The 14,189-nt window shown below is 41.4% G+C and overlaps 1 protein-coding gene across 1 annotated transcript in view; it reads right to left on the bottom strand.

Moving 5' to 3' along the window:
* LOC104545261 (aryl hydrocarbon receptor nuclear translocator 2-like) overlaps positions 1-14,184 on the bottom strand; it is a gene marked incomplete at its 3' end in the record, with an annotated part of 19,072 nt that extends 4,888 nt beyond the window's left edge. The window contains exons 1-4 of the mRNA XM_010190353.1: positions 14,075-14,184; positions 8,350-8,397; positions 5,248-5,292; positions 2,400-2,613 (exon numbers count right to left, since the gene is read on the bottom strand). Coding sequence (XP_010188655.1) covers positions 2,400-2,613; positions 5,248-5,292; positions 8,350-8,397; positions 14,075-14,184 — 417 coding nt within the window. The remainder of the gene's footprint in view (positions 1-2,399; positions 2,614-5,247; positions 5,293-8,349; positions 8,398-14,074) is intronic.
* Positions 14,185-14,189: the final 5 nt, after the last annotated feature.

Raw genomic sequence — 14,189 nt, 5'->3', positions numbered from 1 at the left:
TGCTATGTGACTTGAAAGGCCCTTTTCCAAGCCCCGCCATTCCAGGCGTCTGTGATCCTGTGAGGCCATCTTCTCCTGACTGGGAACTCGGCTTCCTTCCTCCCCTTCCTTCCTTCTTCTGTACCAAAACCAAACCACTCTCCTCCTCCCTCAGCCCTTCACATAGAGCAAAGTCGGAGAATTAAAGCAACATTATGATTTTTCTCTACTAGAGGATATAATGATCTGTCTGCTTTAGGAAGGATCCCCTTCAAAAAATGATCTTCCTTTTACGATTAAAGCACATGGGGATATATTATCTTAGGATTCAACCAAAATTAGGATTTTTAGACACCAGACCACTCTGCTCCTCCCTCTACTGCTTCATCTCTGTCACGGTTTAACCCCAGCTGAAGGCTCAGCCCGGCACAGCCGCTCACTCACAGCCCCACAGCGGGGTTGGGGAGGGAATGAGAAGGTAAAAGTGAGAAAACTGCTGGGCTGAGATAAAGGCACTTTAACAGGTAAAGCAAAAGCCACACAGGCAGGCAAAGCAAACCACGGAATTCATTCACTGCTTCCCGTCCGCAGGCGGGCGTTCGGCCATCTCCAGGGACGCAGGGTTCCATCCCGCTTCACGGTTACTCAGGAAGGCAAACACCATCACCCTGAACATGTCCACCCCTTCCTTCTTCTCCCCCCAGCTTTCTGTCAGAGCATGGCGCCATACGGTATGGAGCATCCCTGTGGTCAGTTGGGGTCAGCTGTCCCAGCCATGTCCCTGCCCAACTTCTTGTGCGCCCCCAGCCTCCAGCACTCGATCTCACCGTCCATGTCCCTTACAAAGATGTTGAACAGTACCGATCCCTGGGGAACACCACTCATCTCCATTTTGACATTGAGCTGTTGACTGCAACTCTTTGAGTGAGACTAGTAATCATCTTGGGTACTTCTGACCTGAAGCACACACACGTCCACTGGAGACACAGAACCCAGAGCGCTGACCCCACCTGAGGAGTGGGAAGGGGGACCTTAGGCCTTTAAAGCAAGGTACTTCTGTCCCTCACTTCCAGTCACTGGGTCTAGACACCCCAGACCTTGACTTGCACATGCCAACAGCTGTTTACATGCATCACACAGTAACGCTGCCTTTGCTTAACAGGGCTTGAAAACCTCTCATAGGAAAGACTGACAACCACCACTGCAGTCCCTAGGAAACAAGCTCAAACAGCCTTTGCTTGGTGGCTCCAGTGACCACTATAGCTTGCTGAGATCCTGCATCTGGAGCTCATACAGAGCACTTTGGACAACCTGAGTCCCACTCCAGGTCAGACAGCTCAGCGTGGGAAAGTGGCAGATGAGCTGATAAAATGACGATCACAATCTAGTGAATTCTACTACAGAAATGGATAACTCATCTCCAGAAACAGACTGTCAACTTCTGTCACTTTATTGTAGAGAAAGTACATCAATTCCATCAATTCTAAACCACTTACTAGATAAGAAAAACCTCACTGGCTGCACTATACAGACAATAAGGAGATCAGTTTTCAATTCATTAACAAAGATGAACTCTGTCAATCTGCAAGGTGCAAAAACCCCCCAAAAATATGCAATAAGAAGTGATTTGTGTGCCCTACCAACAACCAGCTGAACAGCACAGTCCCTCCAGAAACACACCTCAGTTCAGCCAGAGTAAGTAGAGATATCAACACTGAGAGGTCAGCAGCAGCTGCTGTTTCTCTAACAGAAAGAAGTATTGCCTCTAGCCATAACTTACATATGTAAGTGCTTAAATCATTCAGACCACAAAAATGCACATTAAACCCACAGGACTTCAAAAACAACGAAGGTGGTAGGAATTTCCAGTGCACTCAGTTAGACACAGTTTTCCTTTGAGCATTGGGTGCATCTTCCTTCTACCACCAGAAATGTAACCAAGACGTACTTCAGCCAGTACAGATGGGATTCATCTGTGCCCAGTTCAGCTGCTTGGAGCTTAGGCATTGAGACTAAACTGTTCTTAACCTTCCTCTAAACCCAGGAGGGATAGGCAGCTCTTTCCAGATTAATTTGTAACTATTTTAGAGAATCTTTGTTAGGATGGGAAGAAACCAGTTCTGGAGGTGAAAATTCCTTTCCAATGATGAAAGACAGCAAGTTCCTTGCTTTTCAGATGGACAGACCTCAACGATAAAGATACTCATTTTGCTGCTCCAGAGAGAAATATCTGTCATATAGTTAAGATCAAGTCCAAACAGCCACAAAAAAAATTGCTTGTATTCACATCTTGGATATGCAGCTTGTACCAGCTACTACACAACAGCAAAGGATCAAGCTGAGACTCCACTCCTCTCAGCATTTCCTCATGTCTTTTAAGACCACAAACCAGAGAAAACAGACATTTGTGGAAAATCTACCTGTTCTGTAAGAAACGAAGGCTTGTAAGCTCCATCAGTAGATTTGTTTCCAGTGCCTCTCATTGATTTCATGTGTGAAACAGCCATCCGAAGAATCGTCAGCTTGTCAGGCTTTCGAGCCAACGCGCTACAAGTGGGTACCATATCGGACAGTTCGGTGATGTACTGTGTCATCTTATTTCTCCTGCGTCTCTCAATTTCACTATGATTCTCCCTGAACATTTAGAGAAACACCAAACCAACAGAAAAGCAGACATGTTCAGTAGAAGAATTTCAGTTGGAGGTAATAAATCATAATACCTTGCACTTGTTTTGCTGTTTCACCCCAGGAGACCACAATGCTTTACAAAGCTAAGCACTATTATCTCTCAGTTTACAGACAGAAAATCCAGGCCACAGAAGGATAAATATGATTTGCCCATAGCTGTGAAATGAACCTATATTTCTAGCTATTGGCTTCTGGCCTTAATCTCTTAACCAGTATAATCTCCTTTGGTTCAAGGACAAAAAATGAAGTAGAAAGATGTGAGGAGCTGACAACTGCCAACTGCAGTCTGACTCAAAACTGCAAGAGCTGTGATGCATCTCACAGCTTCCAGTCCTTGCCCAAGGTGTTGGATCTGCTTATAAAAGGCCCCTTTTAGAGGAAACCTCTCACTAACAGCTGGATCAGCTCAGCAGTAGCTGTCAGCGCTGACTTACAGAAAAACCCCACTCTGACAACACAGATCTCCAGTCCCATAATGCTGTGTGGAACATCCTGCATCCCTGCAGGGAGACACTTCATGCCTACAGGATCAGACTGCAAGACTAGAACCATATATGGTATAACAGTATATACAAAACAAACCCAGTAAATCAATAAAATGAGCATGAAAGACAGCAAATAAACATCTGGCTTGTCAGACATGGATCAGAATTTATGTTCGAGAACAGTCTAGCAGAGCAGGGAAATAGCAATGACAGTGCTTGATGCTTCCCCACTTTTGGCTGAGCTCCAATGTTCTCATCCTTTATAGCAAACACATGACTGAGGTGGTGAGTCAATCTGAGAATTCTCAAAATGGACACTCACCAAACTCTTTCAGAACTGAAGGTCTGGGAGTTCAGTTTTCTCATACTGCAAACCACCACTGCTTGATCACTATTAAGGAATTACACCAATATATACACCTAAGATGGTCCAAACGGACCTAGAATACTTCAGTACCTAGCACTTATTTTTTCCATACTGTACCTGTCAGGTGGCAGCTAAATACAAGTACACAACAGCTACAGGATGCCTCAGATGTCAAAGCAGCATCTTCCACTAATTTCAATGAGGTGTGCATGGCATTTTCTTGTGGGATCGCTGGCTGATCCAGCAAGATGTGAAAGGTGATCACCTTGAGAGTCCACCAGCAATGACTGGCACAATAACACAACATTAAAACAAACTGCAACATTCTTTGGAGCTGCCTGTTACGAAGACTGATCATGAAAGCAGCAGCTAGGTTTCTCACACTTTTTGGCTATTTTTAATAATGGAGTCTTTTCTTCAAGTGCAGGAAAGAACCCAAGTTGTAGTACACACTATTAGTGGAATACAGTATGTATTATTCCTGGAACAGAGGAATGCATTGCCTTGCCCTGCTTTGCAATGTGTATCCTGTCCCTGCACATATAGGTGTTACATGCATAAAGCATTATCTGCAGAAATACCACTTGTTAGAGCTACCTGTAGAGTCATTATTCCTACCGATGCCTATGCTTACTATCTGATATTCAGGAAAATCAGCTACAGGTCTCTGCAATGATAGCTCATGGTCGTTCAGTAAATTACAGCCAGTCCCTTGGTTAAGGTCACTATCTACTTACCTATCTATTACACCGTAATAGTGAACCTTTCCGTTCCAAATGGCCAATAAACAGCCTTTGTGTGGGTCTGCACAAACGTAGGAGAGAACAGTGCCTGTGGGAGTCGGATCGTATACACACATACAAGCGGAACAGCTCGTGTGACAGTGCACGTGCACATGAGAGCACACATGGGTACATGTCAGCATATACATGCAGATAAATATGGACAAGAGGAAGAAAAATGCATTTTTACATGATGAAATCTTGCTCTAAGTTCAGCATTTTCACGGAAATGGTGACTGAGAGACAGCACTCATATTCAACATGTATTTTACATTTATAAAAGACATATTCCATTGTCTGCCACTAAAGTATTCTAATACTCATAACACTAAAAACAATCATCATGAAGAGTAAACAAAGAGACTGAGAAATTTCCTGAGAAGAATATCCAATAGCTCATTTCATTAATGATCATAAAAGCTAAAAAGTAATAGTATGTTAATTGACTGGCCATGAAAATGTTCAAGCAAACAAAATCCTGACGCTTTTCTGAAACTAGTTCAAATTTAAACCAAAAGTCTCTGTCCTAGGAACCCTGGCATTCATAAGCATGTATACAGAATGTTGTCCTAGTTCTGTCATCTCTAACTTGGTTTTTATATGGAAATTTTGGAGAGACGTTTAATTTTGGGAGACTGCAGGAGCTGATCCAAACCAACTTACATCCAGGGTGAGTATTTCTGATTTCCAGCATTCTGGATCAGTCAGCCCTCCTGAGTTTTGAACAGTCAGAAGGCATCCTATGAAATAAAAATGCGGGCAGACCATATTTGATTGTCCTTTTTCCTACCTGGCCATTCTTTCTGTGTCAGCAGTACTTTGATCATTGTCCCATCTAAAAACAGAATAACCAGCTCTCTAAGCTAAGGCACACGTACTGAGATTTTCTGGACACGATCGTCCCCCTCTTTCCTCTCAGCAGAAGAGCTCTACAGAACAAGCCTACCTTGCAAACTTTTCCTTATCACCAGAGATTTGATCACCATCATACCTAGAAACAAAGACAGTAAGTAAATTTACAAGGGTTCTGCATCACGTGATAGTCAACACACAGCAGAAAGCAAACAGGTTCACAACTGCAAACTATTACAAGTAACAGCAAGAAAAATGAGGACATGAGAACAATAAAGCAAAGAAAACCTCGAGTCTGATGAAACTTCCAAGCCATGCCAATTCAAAAGCTTCACTTGTATATTTAAAAAAGTTGGAGACACATTTCAGTGGATTTATGCAAACACTTTGACATACACTCATTGCTTGGGAAACTTAACAACCAGCACCAGTACAGAAACCACCACTGAGCTCTTCTCGACAGCAGCCCATGAAATATTCATTGCTGTGTTAGAAGTGAATGTTTTCCAGATTGCAACCACAACTCACTCCATTCAGCAGAGGGCACTGATGGTCTACAGATAACATGGGAGGGCAGAGACACACGGTTAAGTGCAATGCATTATTTAAGGACATCCTCAGAAAAAAGCTCTAGGAGGTACAGACACTGTACCGTCTGCTGGGAAGACTGGCAAAAGTCAGCCAGGCAGATGAAACTGCTGGGTAAACAGAAGTGGAATTAAAACTGGCTTAAATTCCTAGGAGTAAACAGGTTCCTCATTCCTACCCAAATCAACAGAAGTTAGATGCCCAAAAAGGTACACGTGGGGAATCACTGGCAACTTTATGGCAGAAATCCTTATCAATGGGACTTTTGTCCCAGAGACAGGCAGTAATGCGACATTTTGCTAAAATATCACATCCTGCTCCTCCTTTCCTTTTTCTAAAAACATACTTACTAATCCTCTGAAATTAGATTTTGCTAGAATAGTTACAAGAAGCCACATTTTTTTGAAAAAGACCTTACTTTAGGAGAAGCTAAAATGCTTGCTCCAAAACATAAAATGTAGCTTTTCAAAAATACAACGCTAACGGCTTTTCTAGAAATGAAAATTATTACTACTCGAGTGATATTTTGTATTAGAATTAGCTTTTCCAAAATGATGTCATTTATCACAACAGAGACCCCACGAAGCTTCCAAGTATTAACTAACAAGATAATACAGCACAATTAAGCATCTTTTTTCTTCTAAAAAACTAATAATTGACTTTTTTCTTTTCTTCTTCTCAAATCAACTAAAACTAACTTTGAGTACCCCAACTGTGCAATTTCCTCTATGAGGCTTCATATTTTCCTTCCTCTGTAAGACTTATTCAAACTCTGAAGAGAAAGCTTAAGTGAGACTCCAGCTCTATTTCTCTCTACGCTGCATTTAACGCCAGCACCCTCAAAGCATTCAAGTGAAAATGCCACTTCCTTCCACTCGGCTCTGCCCAGAGAACAGACTGAGCCCGAAAAATTCTAAACAGAAAGACAAACTGAATGAGGAATGGCCACGTGCCGTTAAGTGAGAAGTTCATGCATACGTCTCCGTGAGACGACGAGATCCCATGCAGAGATACCTGAGCTGGCTTGCAAGCCCTTGAGAAGCAAGGTGTTAACTCACATGGAGTAACTTACTAACACCACTACCTCCTGTGCTCCCGCTACCTTGGGGCTTTCACCATCCCTGTCTGGTTGGCTGGGCTGAAGATGTTGCTGCCTCCGATACTGTTTTCTCCCCTCCAGCCTCCCAGCTCACCTCTCGGTGTTTATGCTTCTTCAAGCACTACAGTCAAAGCCAGCTGGGTTAGCTTAAACATTTAAACAGCTGTTCTTTACTAACCAAGCAATTTTGACTGAGTCAAGCTAGGAATTAGTCATGTGAGCAATTTGGAGAAGGGAAAAGTCCTAAAAGGAGGGCTCAACAAGAAGAGGATGTCCAACCATGGCCCTGGGCATCTCTGCACTGTTTTTCTGTACTCTCTAAAAGCAGAACAATTGGGGTTTTTTAAAACATTTAAGATTTAAAAATCAGATTTTGTTCTGATGTCTAAAATCAACTGAGTTTAAGCATAGCACAGCATATCTCTCCAATAAAAATAATGGAAGTATTGGCTCTCCCTCCCATCAAACTTTGAAAGGCTGAAGCCAGGATGGAGACAGACCAGCGCACGTGCAGCACTGTGCCTAGAAACCCTGACATTTATGCAGGCACAAATTAGGTCACGTTCATCACAAATCTTGTCCCCTTAACATAAATCTTCTAGCAAACATCAGGATTAGCCCTCAGATCACCAGTTTTAACACTAGGGGCTGGAATATCCTTTCTGTAAATGGCATCAGCTAAACAGAGATGCTGCTGGTCTTGTCCAGTACGTTATGAGATGGTGTTACAGCACATCTTCAGCACACTTCTCTTTCAGACTGACTAGGAAGACCTTTTAAAAACCCGACACTAACAGCTGTGTTTGGACTTGCTGCTGTTACAGATGTTTGGAGAACCAGCAGTTATCTGTAGGCCTTGAAGTACCTACACCTCACTGCAGCTGCTTGGTTTCTAATGAAAAGATGCCAACAGTGTGACCAGGAAAATAGGAAGAGTGGAAAAGTGAAAAAATGGCAAATGATACTTTAATGTTTGTTTTTATTTCTAGTCTAGAATATTCCATGTTAATTAACATTTATTTTGGCAATTTCTACTATTCGGTCACACCTAATGGTACATAATGAGCTTTAATCTTAAGAAAAACAATCCACACCTCTAGGATCAGTCATATTGTCTTAACAAGCAGTTAACATCTGAAAGAAATTCAAAATAAAATTTTCAGTGGCAGAAAGACAACTTCTGCAATGTCAAATAACCAAAGTTCATCTACAGCAGTTGAAATAATAAGCTAAAAATCACAAATTTTCTCATTTGACATAGCTGCAGAGCGAAATTATGACACACACACACTGTCAGCTCTGTAAGCCAATAACTACATTAGGCAGATTTCTGCCAGGATGCCTAATTGGCAGAGGAAGTCGATTAAAACAGTAACTAGAATTTAGGTCAAGTTGTTGGCAAGTTCTTCAGCCCATATTCATATTGAGTTTAAAACACCAGCAGTGAGACAGATGTCTTTCTCCACTGAAAAGAGTCACCGATTTGGCCAACTCTTTGTAAATGCTCACCTTGAAAATTTGCTGGGTCCCTCCCCATCTTCGTCATCGAAGTCCATTCTGTAAAAGCAAGATTTCCAAGTCAGCAATCATGACGCTGGCAATGGTGACATGAACACTGAAACCCACCAGTTCTCAGCCTTGTTTGATTTATATTTTGACTGGAGGTGTTAATGACCGTGGATTCCAGTCTTGCTCATATTCTCCAGACCCCCTAAAAGTACCTCATCAGCTGCCAGGAACACAAAGAATAAAAGTTAAAAAAAATAAAGTAGTAAATCACTGTTCTGCTCCACAGAAATCTGCACTCTTAAAATTAACAAATAAAAGGAAACATTAAACAAATGCTGTCCTTGTGAGATGGTCAGAAGAAGTATCTCTTAGGCCTAATAGAAGTTTACAGAAATCAGTGGGGACTCTGTTAGCAGACTGAAATTAAGGCTAAAGAAAATAAAGTTCTAAGGCTGTACACATAATAACCACCAGGCCACTATTTTTGTCCCCGTCTAAAGAAAGCATGTTAGAGGTAGAGCAGAATAAACTCCCAGCCTCCCTGCTAAGAGGGTTATCCACATTACCGCTGTGGATTGTAACTGTGGTACATTCTTTAGCCTTGCCCCATACTACCAATCATTTCACACACCTTACCAACCAGTCTCCAGATGGCAACTACTTTTCGGTCATTACTAAAATGACCTATGGGTCTACCATGCACCTAACTTACCTGGTTTATGTCCCAGACCACCTTCTTAAGTCAGTAGAAGAAAAGAGCTCTTCCTCGAGCCAAGCCCCAGCCCCCCACTTAGGCTCCTCCAGGGAGCCACAGAAAGCAGGAACCTCTTTCTTCACTTCTTACACAGAGGGACTACGGAAGACCAACTTCCTAAACAAGCCACCTAAATTAGTTTCCTATGTTAAGCAGTGTGATTGTCTCCTTCCCATTGATGTTAAGTCACTACAAAGTTATGCAGTAATATAATTTCCAAAGCATTTTATACACTTTTATGTATAGAGGTAGACAAATATATATCGCAATTACAAGTGGGCTCTGCCATTAAGGCAGACTAAGAACCAAGCTAGTATAAAATTTATCATCTACAATTACTGTATTAGTGTATCTATTTGAGTTAGAAAATACATTAGTATGATATACAGACCCTGATCAATCACTTAAATGTAATTCATGTAGATAGGAAATTATAGTTCTATTATGCAAGCAATTTTTGTCAAGTTCCTTTAACACTCTAAGCTTTCTAACATTTCAGTGTAATAAAACTTTATACAATTACAGATTCCACATCTCTAACACTCTTCATATTAACAAGAGATTTAAGTCATATTAAAGGCAAAAACTCTGTAAAATGACAATAATGATTATCTCAGTATTAAAAGAAACCCCTACCTATTGAAAATTAAGATTTGTATGTTCAGAGTGTGGGAACAACGATGTAAAAGTGCTCTTTAAAACTGTATCAGCATAGAGAAGTGTGAGTGCCAGTCAGGCAACGCTGCCTTGCTCCCTAAGTTTGATAAACAAGACAGGCTGGTCTATAAAAGATGTGTCTGAGTCACAGCAATCTACGCACAATCAGGACAAGGGCAGCAAACAAGAACAGGAATTGGAAAAGGTATTAGAAAAGTCACAATAATATTTTCCAGATGGCAACAGTGATTATTCATTTCTGGAGGAAGCAGAGGGAAAACCATTTTCCCCAGAGTCGTAAGAAAAGATGTGCATTTAATTTGGTTAAGCTTGATGCAATCACCATTTTCACTATAAATCACATTTTTGCTCACCTAATTAACACCCACTCGGGTTTCCGAGGCAGTGACCCCAGCTGCCGGGCGCAGAACAACACCGACCTCCAGTGGCGAGCGCCCCGGCTCCTGCCACCGCCTGCGCTCGGCCAGGACCCAGCCAAGAGGCTGCTCCCTGCCACTCAAAACATGGCCTTCAGCACTGGCACCCACGCCCTGAATTACCCCAGACCTGCCACCTGTACAGTACTCCAGCACTTTAACATTTATGCATTATCATCTAAGTGAAGGTCTCCTCTAACCCACCTGCTTCTTCCCCACGTATAATAACATACACGTAGCTGACATTTCAAAACAAATTTCTGAGTTGTTTCAATTGCGGTGTTTCTACCTACACTGAAAACATGAAAGTCGAGGTTACAAGAGAGCTGTTTATTTACAAGTGGAGGGCATACTCAGGCCAGCACTGGGCTGGCTCCACCTGAAACCACTGGCAAAAGCATCGCGCCAGGTCAGGCACATTCATCACTGGTTTCACTGGCAACTGCAACACAACAGAGAAACCTCCAGTTTCAAACTCGGAAGATAAGGCCTGCAGAAAATACGTATGCCTATGGGGAAAAGCCTTTTCTTCAGGGATTTACACTGCTTTAATTTGGGATGGATTAATTTTACAACTCCTTTCCTTCCCCTCCAACACACTGAGATCCCGTGCCTTGGTAGATTTTCTTAGCTTCCAGCCAAATACTCCAGCTGAGTGCTCAGATGGATTTCTCCCCCCAAAAATCAACTATCAGCTCTACTGCATTTAGCCTGGTGTATTATTACTGGGATGCAATGCAGAGAATTACAGGGACCCTGATGATGGTTTACAGCTTGATCCTGCCGCCTGCACTGTGTGCCTGCTTCCAAAGGAGTAAGTGGGACTAACACACCTATTTATCCAGCTGCCTGGGTATCAGCTGCTCATCTCAGGAGATGCTGATGGGTTCATATCCATAGATAATACCTACCACACTCACAGCAGGCTCATCGCAGCAGAATCTGAGTGCCTCGGGTGCAATACCTGACTAAATCTTTAAATACTTCCTTTGCTTTGTTAAAGTACCTAAAAATCTTGACTTTATTTCAAATGCAAGATTATTTAAAAAATAAGGAATTAAAATTAATTTAAAATGTCAATACTGTAAAAAATGTATCTCTGTCCCATCTTTGTTAATAAACAAGTTTCCTCATTTCACACTTCACTGTGCAAAATGAAGAAACCTTTTCAAAACCTGGAAAAAATGTATCTCGGGTATAAAGTCAGTGATTCCAATGCCCTGCCTGAACCACCCTGTCAGCTTTACAGCCAGGTAGAGTAAATGGCAGGGAATCCATTGTAACCTTTAGCAGAACACAGCAGAACACATAAAAATAATGTCCTAACAAACTCCTCACATCCTGACAGGTAATATTTTCTGTTCAGAAAGAACCCATCACATATTAGCAAAACAGCAGAAGCATCTTCCAAGAAGACAAATGGCATCATTTCAGAAGTTTCAGAAATAATATCTTCTATCTTCATTTAAAATTCCCATTAAAAAGAGACTTTAAAAAAAGAGCTGCACTATGCTCTCTTGTTTTGAAGAGACAGCATAAATCTTGTTTTCCTCTTTCATACTGTTCACGTCAATCGTGAAAAGGCCAGATGTATGAGGTACTTATTAAAATGTATTTTGCTGAAAAGACGTGGGCACCATAAATACTGTGATGAAAATAAATTTAAAAGTATTTATTTTTAATTACAAATACTTTCATACAAAAATAACCCCAAAACCAACAAGGTTAAAAAACTGAGATGGGAGAGGATTTGAACATTGCAACAAAATCATTATGTGAAACTCCCAAGGAATGTCAGAAGATGGCTTGCCATGATTAGACAGCGTAGGCAGGGGGCAGGCAGGACCGAGCAGGAGCAGATGCAGCTGATGGGGAGCTGTGCTACAGCTTTTGTTCAGTCCAGTATCAGGGGGTCCAGCTGGGGAGGGAGGCTGGGGGGCTCTGGTCTCTTCCTCCTCATATTTGCTGGGGCAGAAAAAAGACAAGGCTATGTGCTGAACAGAAACAAAACCAGTGTGTCTGGAAACCAAGAAAACACCACCATCACTTCCTCTGCAAGTACAGATAACCTAGGAAGGCAAAAAAGCCCCATATTCTCTCATACAGCAAGTCTAAAGAAAAATGTGAAGTTAATTAAAGAACTGACATCAGATTAATATAAGGTTTTCATTGAGCGGTGCAGTGCATTATCTTATACATTACTGGGCTGTCACCTCTTTCTATAAAGTACTTGGTATAATTTATAGAAAGGAAAAATATTTTTCTGAGCTGTCAATAAGCTGAATGCCTGCACCACAGAAACACCTCCTGGGTAGCCAATGAGTTTCAACTGATCTACATTCAAGACCATACAGCAATTATCCTGCCAGCTTGCCTCAGCAATTATGAGAAAAGAAACAATTTTCAGAGATAACCGATGCTGGAAAGATGACTGTGCTCACCAGCCACATTCCTTTATGTTTGACACAAAGCATTCATTTCCAAAAAGGCCAAGGATTTTAGGTGTACAAAGATGTATCACCAGGACAGAAATGAAAGGACCAAGTGTTAGTTGCAACTTTGTTCAAAGAGAAACTGGGAGGAATTAGACACAGCGGGCATTCTTTCCCTCAAGGTCTGAATACAGACGCTGAACAAAAAATAAAGCAAAAAAGCACCCTCAGCTCAGGCTTGGAGAAGGGCTGTTAGTACTACGCTGCGGTGCACAGATGAAATACCACAGATGAAATATGGGTACAACAGCAAACCCATACTAACTTACTCAGCAAATCTGCATGTTAAATACATTTAAAACACTTTTATTTCATGTTCCTCCCATCCTCCACGCACTCCACTTTCTTGCAAATAGATGATGATGCCTGAATCGCAAAGGCTAAAGGACAGCTTTCTGTTAGTATCATGTCAGCATTTAACATAACCAGAAGATTTCACAGTCAGCAGCATCATATATATGTTTATATATAGTTATATATAATAACTAATATATATAATATATATTATTATCTATAATTATATCTATACTAATGTATACTATATATATAGTTTATATACATTATAAAAACATTAAAACAGGCAACGTGCCTTGGCAAACAAACCCCAGAGTAGCTCTCACAAGGAATAATGTTTTCTGTCTTATCCTCAGGTGTCGGTCAGTGAAGACTTTACTCACACTATTGATCCTGCTAAGCCCTACCGCTGTCATATTTAGAGCTAAATATAAGATTTATCAATCTCTTCTGCAGGCACTCTTGAATCAGAGAGAGATCTCTGAGAAAGCATCACCTAAAGATCACTATTTGTGGTCACCCTTTGATAAAAACAGGTATTTTTTTGTTAATACTAACGAATAATTTTCTGCAGTTCTTGTTAACACTTTTCTACTAACAGAGAGGATTAGCAGGAGTTGCCACAGAGCAATGTGATGTGGAAAAACTATCCTTATACCGCACCACCCTCTGTAGTTGGGTAAAACAAATTGTGTTCTTTACAGATGAAGTTGGACAAGTCTACATGTGCGAGTAAGAACACATCTCGCTACCTTTATTCACATGATAAATCCTTTTGAGATTAAACAGAGGTCAGCAATACGCATTCATTACATGTACAACTACCATAGGAACTAAACTCCCTTTCTGGATGCTTTGCCAAACCTGAAAACCTTTAGAAGCGTGCAAACAATAAGCTATGGACTTATCAGCAAGTTTGATCTTGCAGGAAGAACAAACATATCGAAGAGAAAAACAAAACATCAGAGACTAATGCCATAACCTAGTACGTACATCAACATTGCATAATAAACATACACAAAGGCAGATTTTCAGTTTTTCAATACCACTCATTGCCAATTTCAGACCTGAAAGAAAAAGAGACAGCTCACCCAGAGCGGCGCTTTCCTCCTCTGGAAGGCATGGATCCTGCCATCCTCACCTGCCCACTTGCCATCGGTGCCACCGGCAAGGCCACCGAGCCAGGAATATCTGATGCCATTTCTG

The sequence above is a fragment of the Mesitornis unicolor genome, unplaced genomic scaffold (assembly GCF_000695765.1).
Source record: "Mesitornis unicolor isolate BGI_N332 unplaced genomic scaffold, ASM69576v1 scaffold2338, whole genome shotgun sequence".
NCBI classification, from domain to species: Eukaryota; Metazoa; Chordata; class Aves; order Mesitornithiformes; family Mesitornithidae; genus Mesitornis; species Mesitornis unicolor.
The sequence above is the reverse complement of the archived record's forward strand: the minus strand, read 5'-3'. Positions and strand labels throughout refer to the sequence as shown.